Genomic DNA, 16864 nt, shown 5'->3' on the forward strand with positions numbered 1-16864 from the left:
GGATGAAGACCTAGAACCTTTCCCACTGCTCCTCTCTCACCTCCTGGTGGATACATGTAGGCAAGCTGCTCTGGAGGTAACACCTGCTCTATGTGGATCCTGTCTTTCTGAAGATCATCATCTAAGAAGCCAAGTAGAGCTACAAAAGCATCATAATCAACACTGTACCACTGGCCCTCAAGCATCTAGTGCATACGCCTCTCATCCTCCTCAACATACAGAGTGGCATAGAATTGGGCAATCACCTCAGTGTTCCACTCATGCTAGAACTCCATGATCTCATATACCCCTGTATTCTCACAAATAGCAATAGCATGATTAATGGAGGACTTCTGCAAATCTCTAACATACTGCCAGTCAATCCACTAGGACCTGGCAATCACTGGGTTCCTGGTGAGGATCACACTAGTGTAGAAGTTTATATGAAAGGCTATCTAAAATCGATGATCAAACTGAATCCTAGACAAGCCCCTTGGATCAATTCTCCTCTCATCTCTAGCTCTTCTGGTCATGCCTTTCCCTCGATAGTCAACTCTTGAAACATAAGAGGGTACACTAGGTGGATGTGTCTCAAGTAAACCATAGTGCATACCCTGACCTAGCTGGTGCTGAGCTGGAGGTACTGGCTGCTCCTCCTCAATCTCCTGCTCATCATCTGAGCTGTCACCATCTGAACCTCTGTCAGTGCTCTTCCTCTTTCTGGTACTGGGCTCCACTCTATACTCCTCTGTATCTATGTCAGAGGTAGAACTATTGTCTCCCTCTTTGTATTGTAGAGCACCCCTAGTAGCCCTGGAGAGTCTCCTGCTGCTGCCCTACTCCTACTGACTGTATCTGGGATGCATTTCCTGTCTTGCCTTCTTGTATTTCTCTAGTGCTGGATCATGCCTTCTTGTACTCCAATAGTGATTTGATCCTCTACATAGACATGGACATCATAGCTTGATTAGTACCTCAACTAAATGCAAGTACTTCCTTCTTCACCCTAGTTAGGTTCTTCAGCTGCCAAGCCGTCGCTTGCCCTTCACCCTTGCTTAGTACCTCAAAGCCTTTCCTTGCTATCTTCACCATCTCAAGCCATCAAGTCACATCTTGTGTTGAATCATCTATTCATTTGTATTGTTATCTTTTTCATTTCAATTTAGTAAGCTTCAAATATGAGACCATTCCATATGCAATCCCTCATGTCTCATTAATTAATTCTTACGAGCTTGCTTTCATATAGTACATGAAAATCCCACAATAAATAAGCCTTTGCATGAATTCTATTTGCATTGTTGTCTTGTGCTTGAACTAGATGGTTTATACAATAACATATCATTTTGGCTTTCATTAAGTATCTGTGAGATAACCCATTACCTGTCCACACTTAGCAAACGGGTTAGACCTTTAATCACATTGTCATTCAATCATCCAAAACCCACTAAAGGGCTAGATGCACTTTCACAAGGGGTATAACGGCTCTATTTGTTGGTGGGCTTATAAATAGAGGTGGTGGCCAGCCTTGGCCACTCTCTTGGCACTTCCCACACCTAAGTGCACCCTTTGAGAGCTGAGCAAACACAATCTACTTACTTGCACACTTGATTTCATCATTTTAGTGAGATTAGAGAGCCTGTAGTGCATTGCTTAGTGATCTAGCATCTTGTGGCACTAGTTGGGCGATTTGGGCTGGTGGAGATTTTGTTACTCTTGGTGTTTGCCGACACCTAGATAACCTGGTGATTGGAGGATCGTTGAGCGGAGGAAGGTGCTTGTCTCTAGCTCCAATCATGGTGATTGTGAGGTGTTCTTGTGCCTTCCCCGGCAGAGCGCCAAAGACAACTCTAGTGAATTGCGCGTGGCTTGTGGATCCCTATCTTATGTTGGTTGTGCGGCACCCAGTTGCGGGTTAGGCGTGTGATGCCTATTAGCGCATGAACCTCCAGGTGGGTGAATCGCCACAACGGGAACTAGCTTGCTGGCAAGCAAGTGAACCTAGGAGGAAAAATCATTGTCTCCTTGATATTCTTTGGTATTCATTGATTGATCACTTGCCATGGCGGTATATCTCCTCTACCACTCTCTTGTATTACATTGTGTATTTACCTTGTGTAGTGCTTGTGGTAGTTGTAGCTAGTAGTGTAGCTTAGCTTCTTAGTTGTAGTTATTTTCTAGCTAGCTCAACTAGTGTAGAGAGTAGTGACTTAGCCTTTGAGTGACACAGTGATCATGGCAAACTAGAATTGTGGTTAGGAGACTTACATTTTTAGTAGGCTAGTGCAACATTCATTTTGCTTAATATTTGTCTAATTACTTGGCTTAAGTGTTGTTGTAGAAAATTTTTATAGGCTATTCACCTCCCTCTAGCCATTAGGACCTTTCAGCCGGATATAGAGCTAGCGCGACTCATTATGACTCGTTAGCATAATAAGTTGCATGGCTTGGCTTGTTAAGCTCGCAAGACGACTCTTAACAACTAACCAATGCATAAATTAGTAGCTAATAATTAGTTACATACATAGTTATAAACTTCAATCTCGTACATACAACATGCCATCAAGTCTAAATTGTTATAATTTATGTTGTTGGACTATGAAGCGATGGGCTTATTTAGAGCAAGAGATAGCTTGTTGGCTCGCAAGCTAGCTGGTTAACAACTATGACCAATGCATAAATTAGTAGGTAATAATTATTTGCATATATACAAGCATAAAGCCAAACAAATTAATAAGTACAATGATTACCATACATTAGTTCTAGACTTCAATCTCATGCATAGGATCAAAGGTGCCTAAAGGAGAATGAATATGCTAAACCTAAAAATTAAACCATCGCAGCAAATTAGTCGCCAGGTAGCGGAAATTCCAGTCCAACTTAGAATTTTTGGCTCTGATTAGAAATTCTGGTCTAGACCTTAATTTCTGGTCATAGGAAGAAAGATCTTATGTGATCTACAAATTTAGCCAACAAAACTGAGATATATGATTATCACACGTGTAGAGTGCGTTGAGCTCATTTTGCAACAAGTAGATCAAGAAAGAAAAGTAAGGCACAAAGTGGCAAGAACCCAAGAACACATGATTTATTCCAAGTTTCGGCCATACCACCAAAGTGTGCCTATATACAATTTTATATAGTGTCCAGAACTTAAATCTTGCATGGGTGAGGTTTGATCCGAGTTATCCAACAGGTCCTAGGCAACTAGGATTCATTAACTTGGCTTTTTGGGTTTTTTATAAGTCCATTAACTTGGCTTTTTGGGTTTTTTATAAATCATGATAAGTAGCATATGTATTGTACTTGTACAATTCAAAGAAGCAAAGCAGCTAGGTCAATAGTAATGGTCTTGATTCTCAAAAAAAATAGTAATGGCCTTAATAAATTTCTGCCCGTTACTTTTGAGTGTATTCCCTCTGTCCTTTCTATCTGTCATTCTCACTTTTCAAGAAGTCAGACGTACTTAACTTTGATCAAATATATACAAGAAAAATATAAATATTTATGATATATAATTAGTATCATTACATAGATCGTTGAATCTATTTTCATAAGAAACTTATATAGAGATGCAAATGTTGCTAATATTTTGTATAAATCTAGTTAAAGTCGAGAAAGTTTAACCCATATATTTCCCATAGCGACAAATATAACGGGTATACAAGATGACAGGCTCAGGTTCCAAGCACTGTACCTCACACTTTTTGACGAGTCATCAATGACGCTCTCTCTCTCTGAGTGATCATTATGTCCATTTCTCTTAAAATGATTATAATCACTTCAGATAGTAATCAACAGTTGCGAAGTTGTGGAGCCAGAAATTATATATAGGTGAGCCAACTAAAAAGATCCAGCTTGTAAAACCCGATTGCAGCTTAACTGGTTAGGCTACTCGCGGTGACTGTCTATGTTAATTTCTTAAGTTGACACGGGTGCTCGCAATTTCTTATATGCATTATAGGATTTAATGCGCTATTCTTTCAGTGGTAGGTGATATGCCCATTGACAACAAGGTTCATGATGATTTCGTAAATCTCGATATCTACTGGCCTACTCTTTCGGATGTGCTTATAAGGATGATGATTTTATTACCTAGTGTCTTTCGGATGTGCTCATATAGATGATTTTATTATATAGTGTGCTTCATATGATTTTATCATCAAGATATTAATAGGTATATATGACAAGAATTTTGTTATATTCTCCCTCTTAATATAAATACAATATAAAGTTATACTAGTAAAAAATCTTGGTGTGAAATGTTAGGGGGGGCATGGCCCCTGCCAGCCTCCCCTGGCTCCGCCACTGTCCACATCCAAAGTCCCTTAATGCTCTTGAAAAGCGCACTCCACATCCAAAGTCCCTAGGTACAAGGCACATATCTGGTTTCCTAATTGGGCTACAGAGGCAACCGATGCTACTGGAGTCGCCGCCACTTAGTTAGAGGTGGCACACGATGTGATTTCATGGACTTTGAAGCTCTGTCTTTCTTAGGTTGTTTAGACCTTAGCTCATATATATTGTATGGTGCGTGCTCTTTGAATTTATTCCCTTCACTTTCATGCATAAATTTCTCCTTAGTTGCTTGCTTAATCAGTAACACGATCACTACTACATAAATCTTAATGGAGGCGGGCGAAATCTTAGTTGCTTGCTTTAAGGCGACCGCCTCCATTTAATCTTAACCGAGGTGGGCACTCGGGGGGCTGGCCTGGCGACGGATAACCGAGGTGGGCAAAATTGGTGCCCGCCTCCAATCAAAAAAGGGCACCGCCGCGCAAAAGAAATCCTATAGTAGTGGATGAATGGGGCATACGACATCAACATTCTAGTGTCACTGCAAGTTTTCTTTATCTCCCTAACCATCATGTCTACAAAGTCGAAAGGCTTCCCCAACGAAAAGTGGTAGAGACAGCCTCAACATATTTGTGAACTAGTATATTTCTATCTCCACCCATAGGGAAGATGGTCTTATATCCAGCAGCCGACATGTTACATTATGAATGTATTCATTTGCATTTTCAAGCACTTTGGTGTGTGATCCATACTGTCCTTAAGCTTATCATTCCTTTTGTCATTGCCATGCATGGATGAATCAAGTAGAACCTTCTGACAAAATCTCTTCGTAACGGTAATCATCCTATTTATGTCAGTCATCCATGTCAGGAAGGTCCTATTGGGATCTACATAGAATGTGGAGAAGAACTGCCTGATCGTCTCTTCATGGCAGTCCTATCTTTTAGATATTAATGTATGAAGACCAATTTAAAGACATTTTTTTTCTTAACATCTTTTAACTCTTTAGAATGGTTGATCTCTTCCCAATTGATCCATTTGTTGCCCACAAAACCAGTGTCTTCATAAACACTGGTGTAGAGGACCTCTTGCTTACAAGGCGAAGCTACACATGTACTGTGGTGTGCATATGCCCCCCCCCCCCCTTAAAATACCGATTTAGTGATAAAAAAATACTATATATATGCACCCTCTATGGTCGAAGTCCATGCACCCCCACAAGGAAGTTGCACCTCTTTAATTTACTCTACTTCGCCACTGCTTGCTCGTAGGACAAAATTTGCCCATCTCTTGAAGTTCCGACCTTTTCATATAAATTTGGTCTTTCATTCAAGGACTTCTGAGCATTCTTTACATACGGTCCTTTGTAGTTCACTTTAAGCTTGTGCATAGTCTAAGATAGTTGGGGCAACTCGAGTGTCTCAATTTTAACATCTTCCTCCTCAATTATAATGTCTGCTTCCTATACTGCAATCTATGTTGTTTTCTCAATTGTAACCTTAACAACCGTCTCTGTTACTTCCTCAATTGTAACGTGAGCATGAGCACTAAACCAACAAAGACGGTTCTTCGCATCTTGGACTAAATAATGCCATATGGAATTACTTTTCAAGAGAGTTTTTCCATGTCCAAGGATCCAAATGCAATTCCCGCTGGGGACGAAAACATACTAGGATTTTGAATTTGTCTAGTTGATCCAAAAACAATTCTTTATATCAAAAGAAAAGGAACAAAAGTTAACATACACTAATCAAATACTACCTTCGTCTAAAAGAATGCAATCATTATTTTTAAATAAGTAAAAAATTTAAAGTTTGATCAAAATTATATGAAAATTTACTCACGTTTATGATACAAAATAAGTATCATTAAATTAATTATGAAATTTATTTTTATAGTAAATCTAGTTGGAGACATAAATGTGTATTTACTATAAACTTGGTTAACATTAAGCTAATTTGACTGGCACAAATCTTATAGTTGTATTTTTTATTAACGGAGCTAGTACATCGGATGACAGATATTTAGGGCGTGGTTTGGTACCCTCGTTGAATCCTGTTTCGCCTTGCCAGGTGAGGGCACCGAGCTAGTCTGCTATTTGGTTCTTTTGTCTAAGTGCTTTGATACTTGTGCTAGCGAGATTTGGCTTATCCATGTGAGAGCCAAATTGGCTTGCTGGCTAGAGCAGGCGTCTCATTTTCTGCGCCAGACAGGTCAGGTAAGGCTAAGCGAGGTGAGAGAAGAACCAAACCGCGCCCTTAGAGAGTTTTATTTGCATTTAATAAGCTGTTATATAAGCACTTCTGATGATGTGGCAACATTTTTAGGAAGATAGATAAGTGAATCTCATGGGATGAAACTATCTTGACTCTCCATGAGTCATGAAATTAAATATCTATAAAACCATAGAATAAATCTTTCCTTTTGAGAGTGGATGTTTCATTTATATTTTATTTCATTATATATGATATGACAGTCTTACAAATAGCGTCATAAAACTCTCTATTGAGACTGGCCTTAGAAGTTGTTTGGATTGACAGCTGAATTGCTATCCATTAGTTCTGGAAATTTCAGACCATTTCATCCTTATCCCTATCAGTTACCCAATACTGCTCTACCTAGCATCATCCCTATATTATATAGATTTATTATGAGACTTTTCCCTATGTGCCATTATAAAAGATCGTAATCCTCTGTGTGCCTCTGAAAAAATTCAGCGGTCTTCAGCGCCACTACTCCAACTTTTTCGTGTCATCTATGCCACTTCCGTCAGTTTTGGTTCTAATGCCGTTAAACTGCAGGGGTGAAAAGACGAAAATGCCCTTAAGCTCAAATATGTTATTAATTTTTTTTGAGCATCTTAACGACTTCAAATGAAAAAACTCAAAACTAGAAAGTTGTAGATCTCGTCGAGATCTATAATTTTCATATAAATTTTTTTTTCATTTAATTTCGCAAAAAAAATAATATGATTTTTCTAAGATATATTAATCATATCAAATCATTTTTTTTTTTGCGAAATTAAATGAAAAAAAAAATTATATGAAAATTATAGATCTCGACGAGATCTACAACTTTCTAGTTTTGAGTTTTTTCATTTGAAGTCGTTAAGATGCTCAAAAAAAATTAATAACATATTTGAACTTAAGGGCATTTTCGTCTTTTCACACCTGCAGTTTAACGGCGTTAGAGCCAAAACTGACGGAAGTGGCATAGATGACACGAAAAAATTGGAGTAGTGGCGCTGAAAACCGCTGAATTTTTTCAGAGGCACACAGAGAATTACGATCTTTTATAATGGCACACAGGGAAAAGTCTCATTTATTATTACGGGAGCTACTATCAGCCGATTTCGTTGTTCTATTGCTTTGTTTCCGAATTGGTTGTATGCATCTCGGTGTAGTCTAAAGATTACCTCCATCATCTGAAATGCTTATATAATTCTAAAATGAGAAACGAGGCTGTGCGATTGATCTCACGGTAGCAGTTTAATTCACAAACTGTTGAGTTTCAAAAGAGAGCTTACACAACGTGACATTATGAGCATACAACGTACAAGTATACAACCAAAACACCTTGGCACGTGAAGACTGAGTTTCTGTAATGCTGTTTAAGTATATGGATCTAAATTTTAATGACTGCAGTGACCATATACTTCACTTCCTCCTCTAATGTTTAAACCACCCAGAAAGAGTAGGTCCATTGCGTCAGAGAACTTTTTCATGGTCGGTCAGGTAAAAACAAGGCAGCAACCCAGCAGTTGACAATCCATTTTATTGGTTCACATTTGACATGAGGAAATTCTGCACACCTGATTTCAAATAAGAGAAGATACCCGTGAATTGAATGCTGAATATATTTGATCACCAGATTCCAAATCCATATCTTAAACAGCAGTAAAAATCCATGAGATGTTTAAACTGAGCAGTAATCTCATGAAATGGTTTGCATAAATTTTTTTCTCATTAGAAGTAAGAACATAAAAGGAACTGAAAACTTTCCTACCAAAGTTTGAGAACCACCAAATTGGTCGTGCAACAAGGCAACTAGAGAAGGTGCAATGTAATAAATTATCTCAAATATCAATCTTGTCATGTCCGTCAACAATCTATTACATAGTCATTGTAGTAAAAATGTACACATGTTGATAAGAGGATACCTCAGCCACCTATATGAATCATGGGTCTATTTGCTGTCTTGGCAATATCAAACATCCCAGCATGTTTAGCTTTCTTCCTTTTAACCTGAACACAGGGAGGTCAAGTCATTAATCAGGATATATATTTGGTTAGTACCCACATAATAACAGTGACCTCCAATCATTAGTCAAGCTCGTATGAAGTGTCCCAGGAATGGTAAAACATATTGCCAAAAAGACAATTTCAACATCCAATACAAGACAAATATTGTAACTTTCAAACAAGTTGATAAGCAAGTAAGAAGGGAATAGTACAAACTCAATACTAAAATAATTAAAGAACATCAGTTTTAACATCCAATACAAGACAAATATTGTAACTTTCAAATAAGTTGGCATCTATGACAATGCACATATTTCTCCTCAAGAAAGCACCGGCGCTTTCTAGCCATTCAGAGGGTCCACGATATTAGAAACATTTACATCATTGGATTTCACTTCTACTGCTCCAGTTTATGCCTCCAGATCATTCAGAGTTCCTAGCTAGCATCTCGTCCTCCAGTTGGATGGAACCTTCGAGATCCTCGTGCAGTGATGAGAAATTCTATGGGACAAAAATATCTCCATCTCTGGAACTATCCATTCCCTTGGACCCCCTCACCTCCGAACACGATGCTGTCTCACCCAGCCGCACATCCACTCCCACCCCCACTCTACCTCGCCATCGCCTGAGTGAGACATAGAACCTGTGCAGACGCCACAAAAGCACCGGCAGAGCTTCTTGCTTCGGTTCTATGCACGCTCAGCCATAGTGTCTGGTGATGGTGTCGTTGTCAGCGGGCGCACGTCGATTCCAACTGGAACCGGTGTCTACGCAGACGGATAAGTTACTCCCCACCGGATCTGTGCAGGGCGCTGGTGGCACACAAATTTAAAGCATGCCTAGGCATGTTGGAGGTGGTCAGGCGTGGCGTCATGGTGGAGGCCTGGAGGGCAAGCACACGGGCCCAGATAGTGGCTTCCTTGTCCAGGCCATTATGGAGGGCGATCCTGGATATTCCATCCTCGGCAACCATCTCCACTTGTGACTTGCCATGGGTCCTAAAAATTTGTGTTTTGGCCTCTCAAAATAGGATAGGGCTTCAGTTAAGAGTCCAGTTGGAGACTTGGAGTTGCTCTTAGTCCGACTTGTGACTTGCCATGGGTCCTCATGTGTTCACCAAAATGCTTCTGTGGTGTTGAACGTGTGGTCGAGTGATTGTTTCTTCAATGCAAGTGAGAGAAAGTGGTCCTTGAGATACAAGTTGAGTTCATTATGAGAGGTATTAGTGTCTCTGTTTGATCAATTTGTTGTTGTCCTCGCATCAGCTGAGATTGTTTGATCATTTTCATTCTTTTTTTTTTGGTGTGCAATGGAGCAGTCAAGGAATCCCCAAAACTCGGATACTTGGCGAGCTTCAAGTTACAGACAGCAAGGTAAGTTTGATTCACTGCAAATTTTACTTTTCATTCCATCTTTTTGTGTTTTTAGAGGCTGAACTACTTTTTTTCATTTCCTCTGTAAATATGTGTGGCAAACGTATGAGTTAGCTTTGCTGTTTTAGTTCCTTAATACCATACATTCATAGAATGAAAAATTAGAAGTGAGCAGGGAAAATTTTCAAATTCTCAATCAAATTGATGTTAGGACCTCAGCCTCAATGCTCACCATTTATGTATGCTGTTCCAAAGGACAACAGGGTAGACGACAGATGAGTGTTGTTTGAGTCCAAACTACATTTTAAGCACTGGATCAGAACAGGTAAGCACATTTTCACTTTCTTCCTTTTACTCCAATGTCTGATTAGGAAAAAGGTGTTCATCAGCCATGCAATTTGGATACCGATTTTTTTTCTTTGCTATAAACTAATAATCCACTACCTCAAATTACAATGTCCTAGAAGCTGAAAGGTTAGGCTGCAAATTTGCAGCCCAACAAGAAAATGGTTCAGTTAATGAAAGACACTCACCATTATTTTACAAGTTTTTTTTAGCATAACTTTTACAAGGCTTTGTATCTATATGACTTTTAATTACATGCTGTTGGTGGATAGGAGTGTAGAACTCTTGAAAGAGATGTGGGCATTAACAAATATCACAGGTGCTATATCTTGCAAATTTTCATGGCATAAATTTCTACTTGCTCTTACCACTCCTAAAGTTTGATTGTCCATAATAATCTTATTACTTTTTTTTTCTCGAACAACGCCGGAGAGCTGCGTGTCATTTCATTAAGAAGAAGAAAGAAACAGAGGGCCGGCTAGTACAAAAAACACCACCCCACACACACACTTCCAACAGGAAGCAAACTCTTACAGAAAAAATATAAGAGGCAAGAATAATCTTATTACTTTCTAACAATTCTGTTTCATCTTAGTAAAAAACCAGACATACTGAGTTCAGGTATCTTTCAGTATCATAAAATCTGCACCCAGAATTAAGCATATCGTTTGTATTTGAAACTCGAGTAGTAATTCTCAACTCAGAAATAATTAAAATATTAATCAGTCTGCATACCTGCCACTCATCCAGTCTTCTATCTTTAGGTAAATAAGGCCGCATATGCATTTGAATAAGTTTTGTGGGTCAAGTAGTTCTTCCCACATTGTTGAGATCTATGAGTGTCATGTGATTAGATGGATTTTTCCCTTTTCTTAGTGGACAAGATTTGTATTTAGAAATGGATCTCATTTAAGTTTTCAGGTGCTCAACAGATATTTGCAGCTGGGTGGCTGGGGGTGGCCCTGCAGAAGCTAAGGAATTCAATATGTTTCAAAATGGCTGGTGGAGGAATTTGTTGATGTTCGGAAGAGAATTATTCTGATGTTGAAAGGCTGGTCTTGCTCTGTCTGACCAATAAGCATTTGGAGGCTTACAATACAACCAGTTGGTCTGCTGGAAGACCGGCAAATATAGGAGGTGGCACCTGGCAGGAGCAAGCAACCACCGGAAGGAAGAACATGTACTGGAAGGAGACTGCTGGGGTGGATGGACATGGGAGATTTTTGTTGTGCTCTGAGCTGCACAGCGGTGACATAATGCACTGTTCAAGAGATGAGTTGGAGCAATGTTTTGTGTGGTGTTGTCTTCATTGAAGCGTGTGAGCACTGTTAAATTTGAACCCAGGATTGCAATAACTGTAACTCCAGAAAAAAAAATGCTACAATCGCGCACAAGTCGCTAGTAAGCAAGTGAAAAGGGAATAGTACAAATTCAATACTAAAACAATTAAAAAACTCCACCATGGTACCTTTCTACTCCCTCTGTCCAGAAAGGATGCAATTCTAGAATAGTGCTAAGTCAATCGATATGAAATTTGATAAAGTTTATATAAAAAATGCTAATATTTATCATACTAAATAGGTATCATTAGATTCGTCGTGAAATATATTTTCATAGTTTACCTATTTGGAGTTGTACATATTAATATTATTTTCTATAAACTTAGTCAAACTTACGATAATCTGACTTTGAGCAGACCTAGAATTGCACCCTTTTTGGGATGAAAGTAGTAATTAAGAAAAAGGCACCAAATTCGCCTCAATGAGGACTTCAACTTTGGTAGCCCGGGCATACATCTGCACCCTTAACCAATCGAGCTAGGTTCAGTTGCTAATCCTCAAAATGGAAGCAGACCAAAAAAAAAGGCAAGCAAGTTCAAATCTTAAAAAAATCAAACAAAAGCATGTCATACTTCCTACATAGTAACCTAGTAAGTTTGTTTACATACCGCAGCACCAATTATCTCCTTCAGTCCAGCGTCGTCAACACCATTACGGATGGGTTCTCTCAAACTCACCTGTACAAATCAGGACAATCGTACTAAGATATGTGTATACTGTAAGGAGCATCCATTTCTCCTTTTATCCAATCTTGTCCAGCATAGCCAATGAAATTGAAATAAGCTGGAAAGTGAGATTTATTTTCTTAAAACAAAGAAGATTGACTTCAAACGGGAACTCAATCATCAAGGATGCTACACCTAACAAACTTTTGGTTTACCTCCTTGAAACCTGATTTTGAGATCGAAAAATGAAATAAGTAACAAATCAGTTGATGCATTTTAGACTTGAACAAATTCAAATCACACAATATTTGTCCACAAAAGAAGTATCATGTTTGGAATTGCTTAAACATAATAAAGTTCTGAAATAAATTATCTAACAAAATACTTCAATTGAGCTAGGTGCCTAGGTAGATCAAACAAAAGCTGAGAAAATAATTATCATTGCACACAACATCAAGTGTAACACTGTTCCCAATATGTTGTACTGATTTTCCTAAAAAAATGTTGTACTAATTCTTACTCCTTAACCAACACTCACAATGAGTACAAAAATAATTTTGATGGAATATGAAGTTGAAAAGGTAACTTCAGCATTTAATTCAGTAGTTCATTTTCCAAATTACACAAGGACCAGAAACATTACAAAGGTATATTGTCATCGCATCAGGTGACCATAACATCTAAATTTGTGCTGCAACACTGTAACCACTACTGTCGCAGGGAAAACAACATGACCATAAACTAGTCAACCATAGCAAACTCTTAACATTGGCTAGATCTGTTTACTAATACTTTCATATTAATGAACCCAGAAAGTGTAACATATTAGCAAATTACATGAGAAAGAAAATCGGAAACATGAATCAATGTCAATGCCTTAGCAGTAAAAGCAGTACAGCATACCTCTGAGGGGCCAAATAAGCACACCTTGAAGTTTCCATCAGCCAATAACCGTAATCTATTGCAGCCAGCACAAAAATGTTCTGTCATTGATGTAATAAATGAAATTGTCCCAACATGCCCATCAATCCTGAAATTCTTTGCAGTGTCTGTGGGGTGATCCTGAAGTCTCTCTACTCCTTTATAACTTTGCCGCTGATCAAAATGGATGCCAATGAAATAAGTTATTATTCCATTAAAAAGTAGGTAGTAGCTTACATGATTAAATATATTAAGAAAAGATTGAGTACATAATGCCATAGCTAGACACTGGCAGAAGAATATAGTAGTGCACTTTTCAGAGGTGTACCTTACCACTTTGTCCAACATCTCTGCATAAGGAACTAGCTTCTTCACATTCCAAACATTACCATCAAATGGCATAAACTCAATAAATCTAACATTGATGGGCTTGTGTCTTGTCAATTCAACAAAATTGCAGATCTCATCATCATTTATACCACGCATGATGACACAGTTGACCTGGGTATAGAAAAAGTGTAGAAAAATAATTGAGTGAAACTAAATACTATATGTTCAATTTGAGAATATGTTTCCATGATAGAGAAAACACTTGACTCGATAGGATTGCACGAATTGTAGCATGCAAAAAGCTAAATACCTTAACAGGGCTATACCCAAGTTCTACAGCAGCATCTATTGATTCTAAGACCTTTGAGTGCCCTTTACGCCTTGTCATGAACTCAAACTTTGCAGGTACTAGTGTATCTAAACTTATATTTAAAGCATTCAGTCCACATTGTTTCAACTTTGGGAGTTTCTTCGAAAGAACAATTCCATTTGTGGTCATTGCAAGAGTTTTCAGTCCCTTCAAACCAGAAAGATGCAAACAAATATCTTCAATATCTTTTCGTATGGTAGGTTCTCCACCAGTTAATCGGATCTTATTCACACCCGAGGTAACAAAAAGGTCAGCGATTCGAATTATCTCATCATGTGATAGAAGCTCTGACTTTGGTGTTAGTTCAACTCCTTCAGCAGGCATACAGTAATGGCACCTCAGATTACAGCGCTCAGTCAAGGAGATCCTCAAGTAATTGTGGAACCTCCCAAATGAATCAACAAGCATTTCTGATGATGATGATGTTTCTCTCGATAAAACATCTAGATCGGTAGCACAGGAAGTAGCACATGTACTTGAGCACCTTTGGCTGTCAGTGGCTCTTATTGAAGAGGAAACATTCACCAAACATTGGAATCCTGCCTTCATAGTATCAACCTGCAAATATTGTGAATTATTTAGAAGTGGACAAGAACAAGAATCGGACAAAATGACATATCGGAAAAATGATTTGCTACAATGAAAAGGTAAATGTAATGCATGTTTGGAGCAAAGAACAAGGTCTCGAGAGTGTTCCAAAGTGCTTAAGAAACAAACTTAGCTCCTTTTCAGTAATAACCAACAAGCTTTTAAGCCCTTTACTCAACCTTAATTAAAACTCAAATATGATGGAATAAAAATAATACACTAGAACATTTCGTTACTCCATCCATACATTCAGATTAATTTTATGCAGCAATAACTACCCCCCCCCCCCCCCCCCCCCCCAACTGAATAGTACTGACATATATTTAAACAATACGATGCACGAACTGAAACCACAAATCAGTACGAGAAAAGTTGTAGCCTGAAGCAGCCTAACAGAGATATACAGAAGTACAGACTAATCACCAAATTCTTACAGAAGTATGCTGAAAGCATTTCAACCAGCAACTAGAAGTATGGTCAGGAATCCTACTGATTTTCCCCTAAAAAAATCCAGCAACAGATGAATAGAAGATTTTACTCATTGAACCAGCAAAGAACAGCTTACAAATTTAACACCAGTAATTAAGTTTTCTGGTACGACTTCATGTCGAAACAATTTCACAAAACTGAGTTCCAAAGGAATAGCTTTACTATCACTGCATTCAGTTAGGATCTGGCTGATTTACCTAAAGCAGGGGAAGGAAGCAGAACTTGAACTACTATCTATAGCACCAATCGAGCCGCAGGAAATACACGGTAATAATGTGTAAGAAGCTTAGAAGGACTAGCAACAATAACAAACCCAGCAGCAGGATCGATCCAAGAAGCCCATCCGCCTCAGGAAACAATACTCACCGTGCGATCCGGCCGCCGGCGGCGGGCCAACGCTGAGACGCAGCGCCGCATCATCTCGTCGCCTCCTAATCCCGAAGTCCTGGAACGGATAGCCGGACAAGAAAAATAGCCGGTCGCTGATGCAGCCAGAAAAGAAAAGGTCAAACCGTCCCTGAGACGCTCTATCCAGCAGTAGGCTCAGCCGCTCAGGAGAATGACGAACCCGGCTAGGCGGCCACGCGCCTATAATCAGCGGGCAAGAGCTCGAAAAGAATCCACTTTCCTGGCGGCTGATGAAGAGAAGATAGACAGGATCACCCCACCACGGCCCCACGTGCTGCTGCGAGGCGGGCGGAGAATTTGGCGGTTGCAGCGCGGAAAGGGCGAAAGGGAAAAAGGGGAGGAGAAGCCCGACCTTCCTTTCTCGGCCTTCCTGTTGTGTCCAACATACCCCTGGTTGTGGTGCTTTGATGCTCTCTCTCTCTTTGGTATAAGTACTGCAGCAACTCGCGGCTGACTGGTGCCGTCTTGGTTGGCGGCTTAGGGCTTACCCAACGCGGCGTGTTGCATCAGCATACACGTCTGCACTAGATGTTTAGTGTAGCCTTACAGTGTAACAGAGACTCCTGCAGAAGCATCGACGGGTCTCATCTGACCAAAAAAAAGTGAAGCAACTACTGGGGTATGCGTTGTGGCGATGGAGCATTACGCTGTCATCACAGCTTCAAATCGCTCTGGACTGCAAATATACAGTTCGGACTCCTATACCGCACAACTCTATCTACTTCTCAATCCTTCCGTTCGCTACAGGGAATCTGCAAACCCAGCGTCTGTCCTCTCCACCGCTATCCTCTCTACCGCGGTAGCCCTGCGAAGTGTCCGCGTCCTCCCCGACAGCATCCTGAGGAAGCCGGCGGTCTCCCTCAAATCTGAGGGCATTGGGGACGGAGGGGAGGAGGAGGCAGTGTCCGCCGAAGAGTGCAGGGGCGGGTCAACGAAGGGGGCCGAGAAGCGTCACTCACCCTATCGTCGGCGGCGGAGATAGTTGAGGCGGGCGCGGACGGACTCGAAGGAGAGCTCTACAGCGCGGTCGCCCATTCACCATCGACGGAGAAGGTAATCCCTATCCCTATAGTCTATGCAGCCTCTAGATCTGGAGGCGTTCGTCCGCTGTGGCCGCTGCGACCTGCCGCAGTGGCCCCGCCGCGGTCGGCCCGCCGTCCCCGCTACGAGCCGACACGCTCGCCCCCTGGCCCGCCCCCGCGCTCACCCCCGACACGCATGTGTGATACTTTCTCCATGTATTCAGCCTCAAAACAGGGGAGTTTGGATTCTTGGGGAATTAAATTGGCCATGTTCTGATGAGCAACAAATCGGTAATTTAGATATTTCATCCCACGGGAGTTCTAATCCCAAGTCAAATTTTAAACGGTTTGCCATCAATTCAGTTGATTCTGGTCTAGTGCTAAGTAATTCTTCTTCTAGTTATCCAAAGCATCAGAAGTTTTGATTGATTTTGTTCCTCCTGCTTATAACGTTTATTTGTATGAAATTGTTCCATGATATGCTTATAGATTTAGAA

At 40.1% G+C, this 16864-nt stretch overlaps 1 protein-coding gene across 3 annotated transcripts; it reads right to left on the minus strand.

Moving 5' to 3' along the window:
- Window positions 1-7695: 7695 nt before the first annotated feature.
- LOC136467167 (GTP 3',8-cyclase, mitochondrial-like) lies at window positions 7696-15722 on the minus strand. Of its 3 annotated transcripts, none has more exons than XR_010761535.1 (8): window positions 15304-15722; window positions 13801-14418; window positions 13494-13661; window positions 13143-13334; window positions 12183-12251; window positions 10122-10252; window positions 8435-8519; window positions 7696-8086 (listed from the first exon to the last, which is right to left on the minus strand). XR_010761535.1 is itself a non-coding variant. In XM_066465756.1 (8 exons), exons 2-7 carry the CDS (start codon window positions 15355-15357, stop codon window positions 8436-8438), a joined length of 1185 nt encoding a protein of 394 aa, XP_066321853.1. In that variant the 5' UTR covers window positions 15358-15419; window positions 15506-15722; the 3' UTR covers window positions 7696-8086; window position 8435. The 3 variants fall into 3 exon arrangements, 2 of the variants coding, with proteins under 2 accessions (XP_066321853.1, XP_066321854.1); XM_066465756.1 differs by lacking the exon at window positions 10122-10252 and having other exon boundaries at window positions 15304-15419; window positions 15506-15722; XM_066465757.1 differs by lacking the exons at window positions 7696-8086; window positions 8435-8519; window positions 10122-10252; window positions 12183-12251 and adding an exon at window positions 12263-12465.
- Between the last annotated feature and the right edge of the window lie 1142 nt (window positions 15723-16864).

This window comes from Miscanthus floridulus, chromosome 7 (assembly GCF_019320115.1).
Source record: "Miscanthus floridulus cultivar M001 chromosome 7, ASM1932011v1, whole genome shotgun sequence".
In the NCBI taxonomy this organism is placed as follows: domain Eukaryota; kingdom Viridiplantae; phylum Streptophyta; class Magnoliopsida; order Poales; family Poaceae; genus Miscanthus; species Miscanthus floridulus.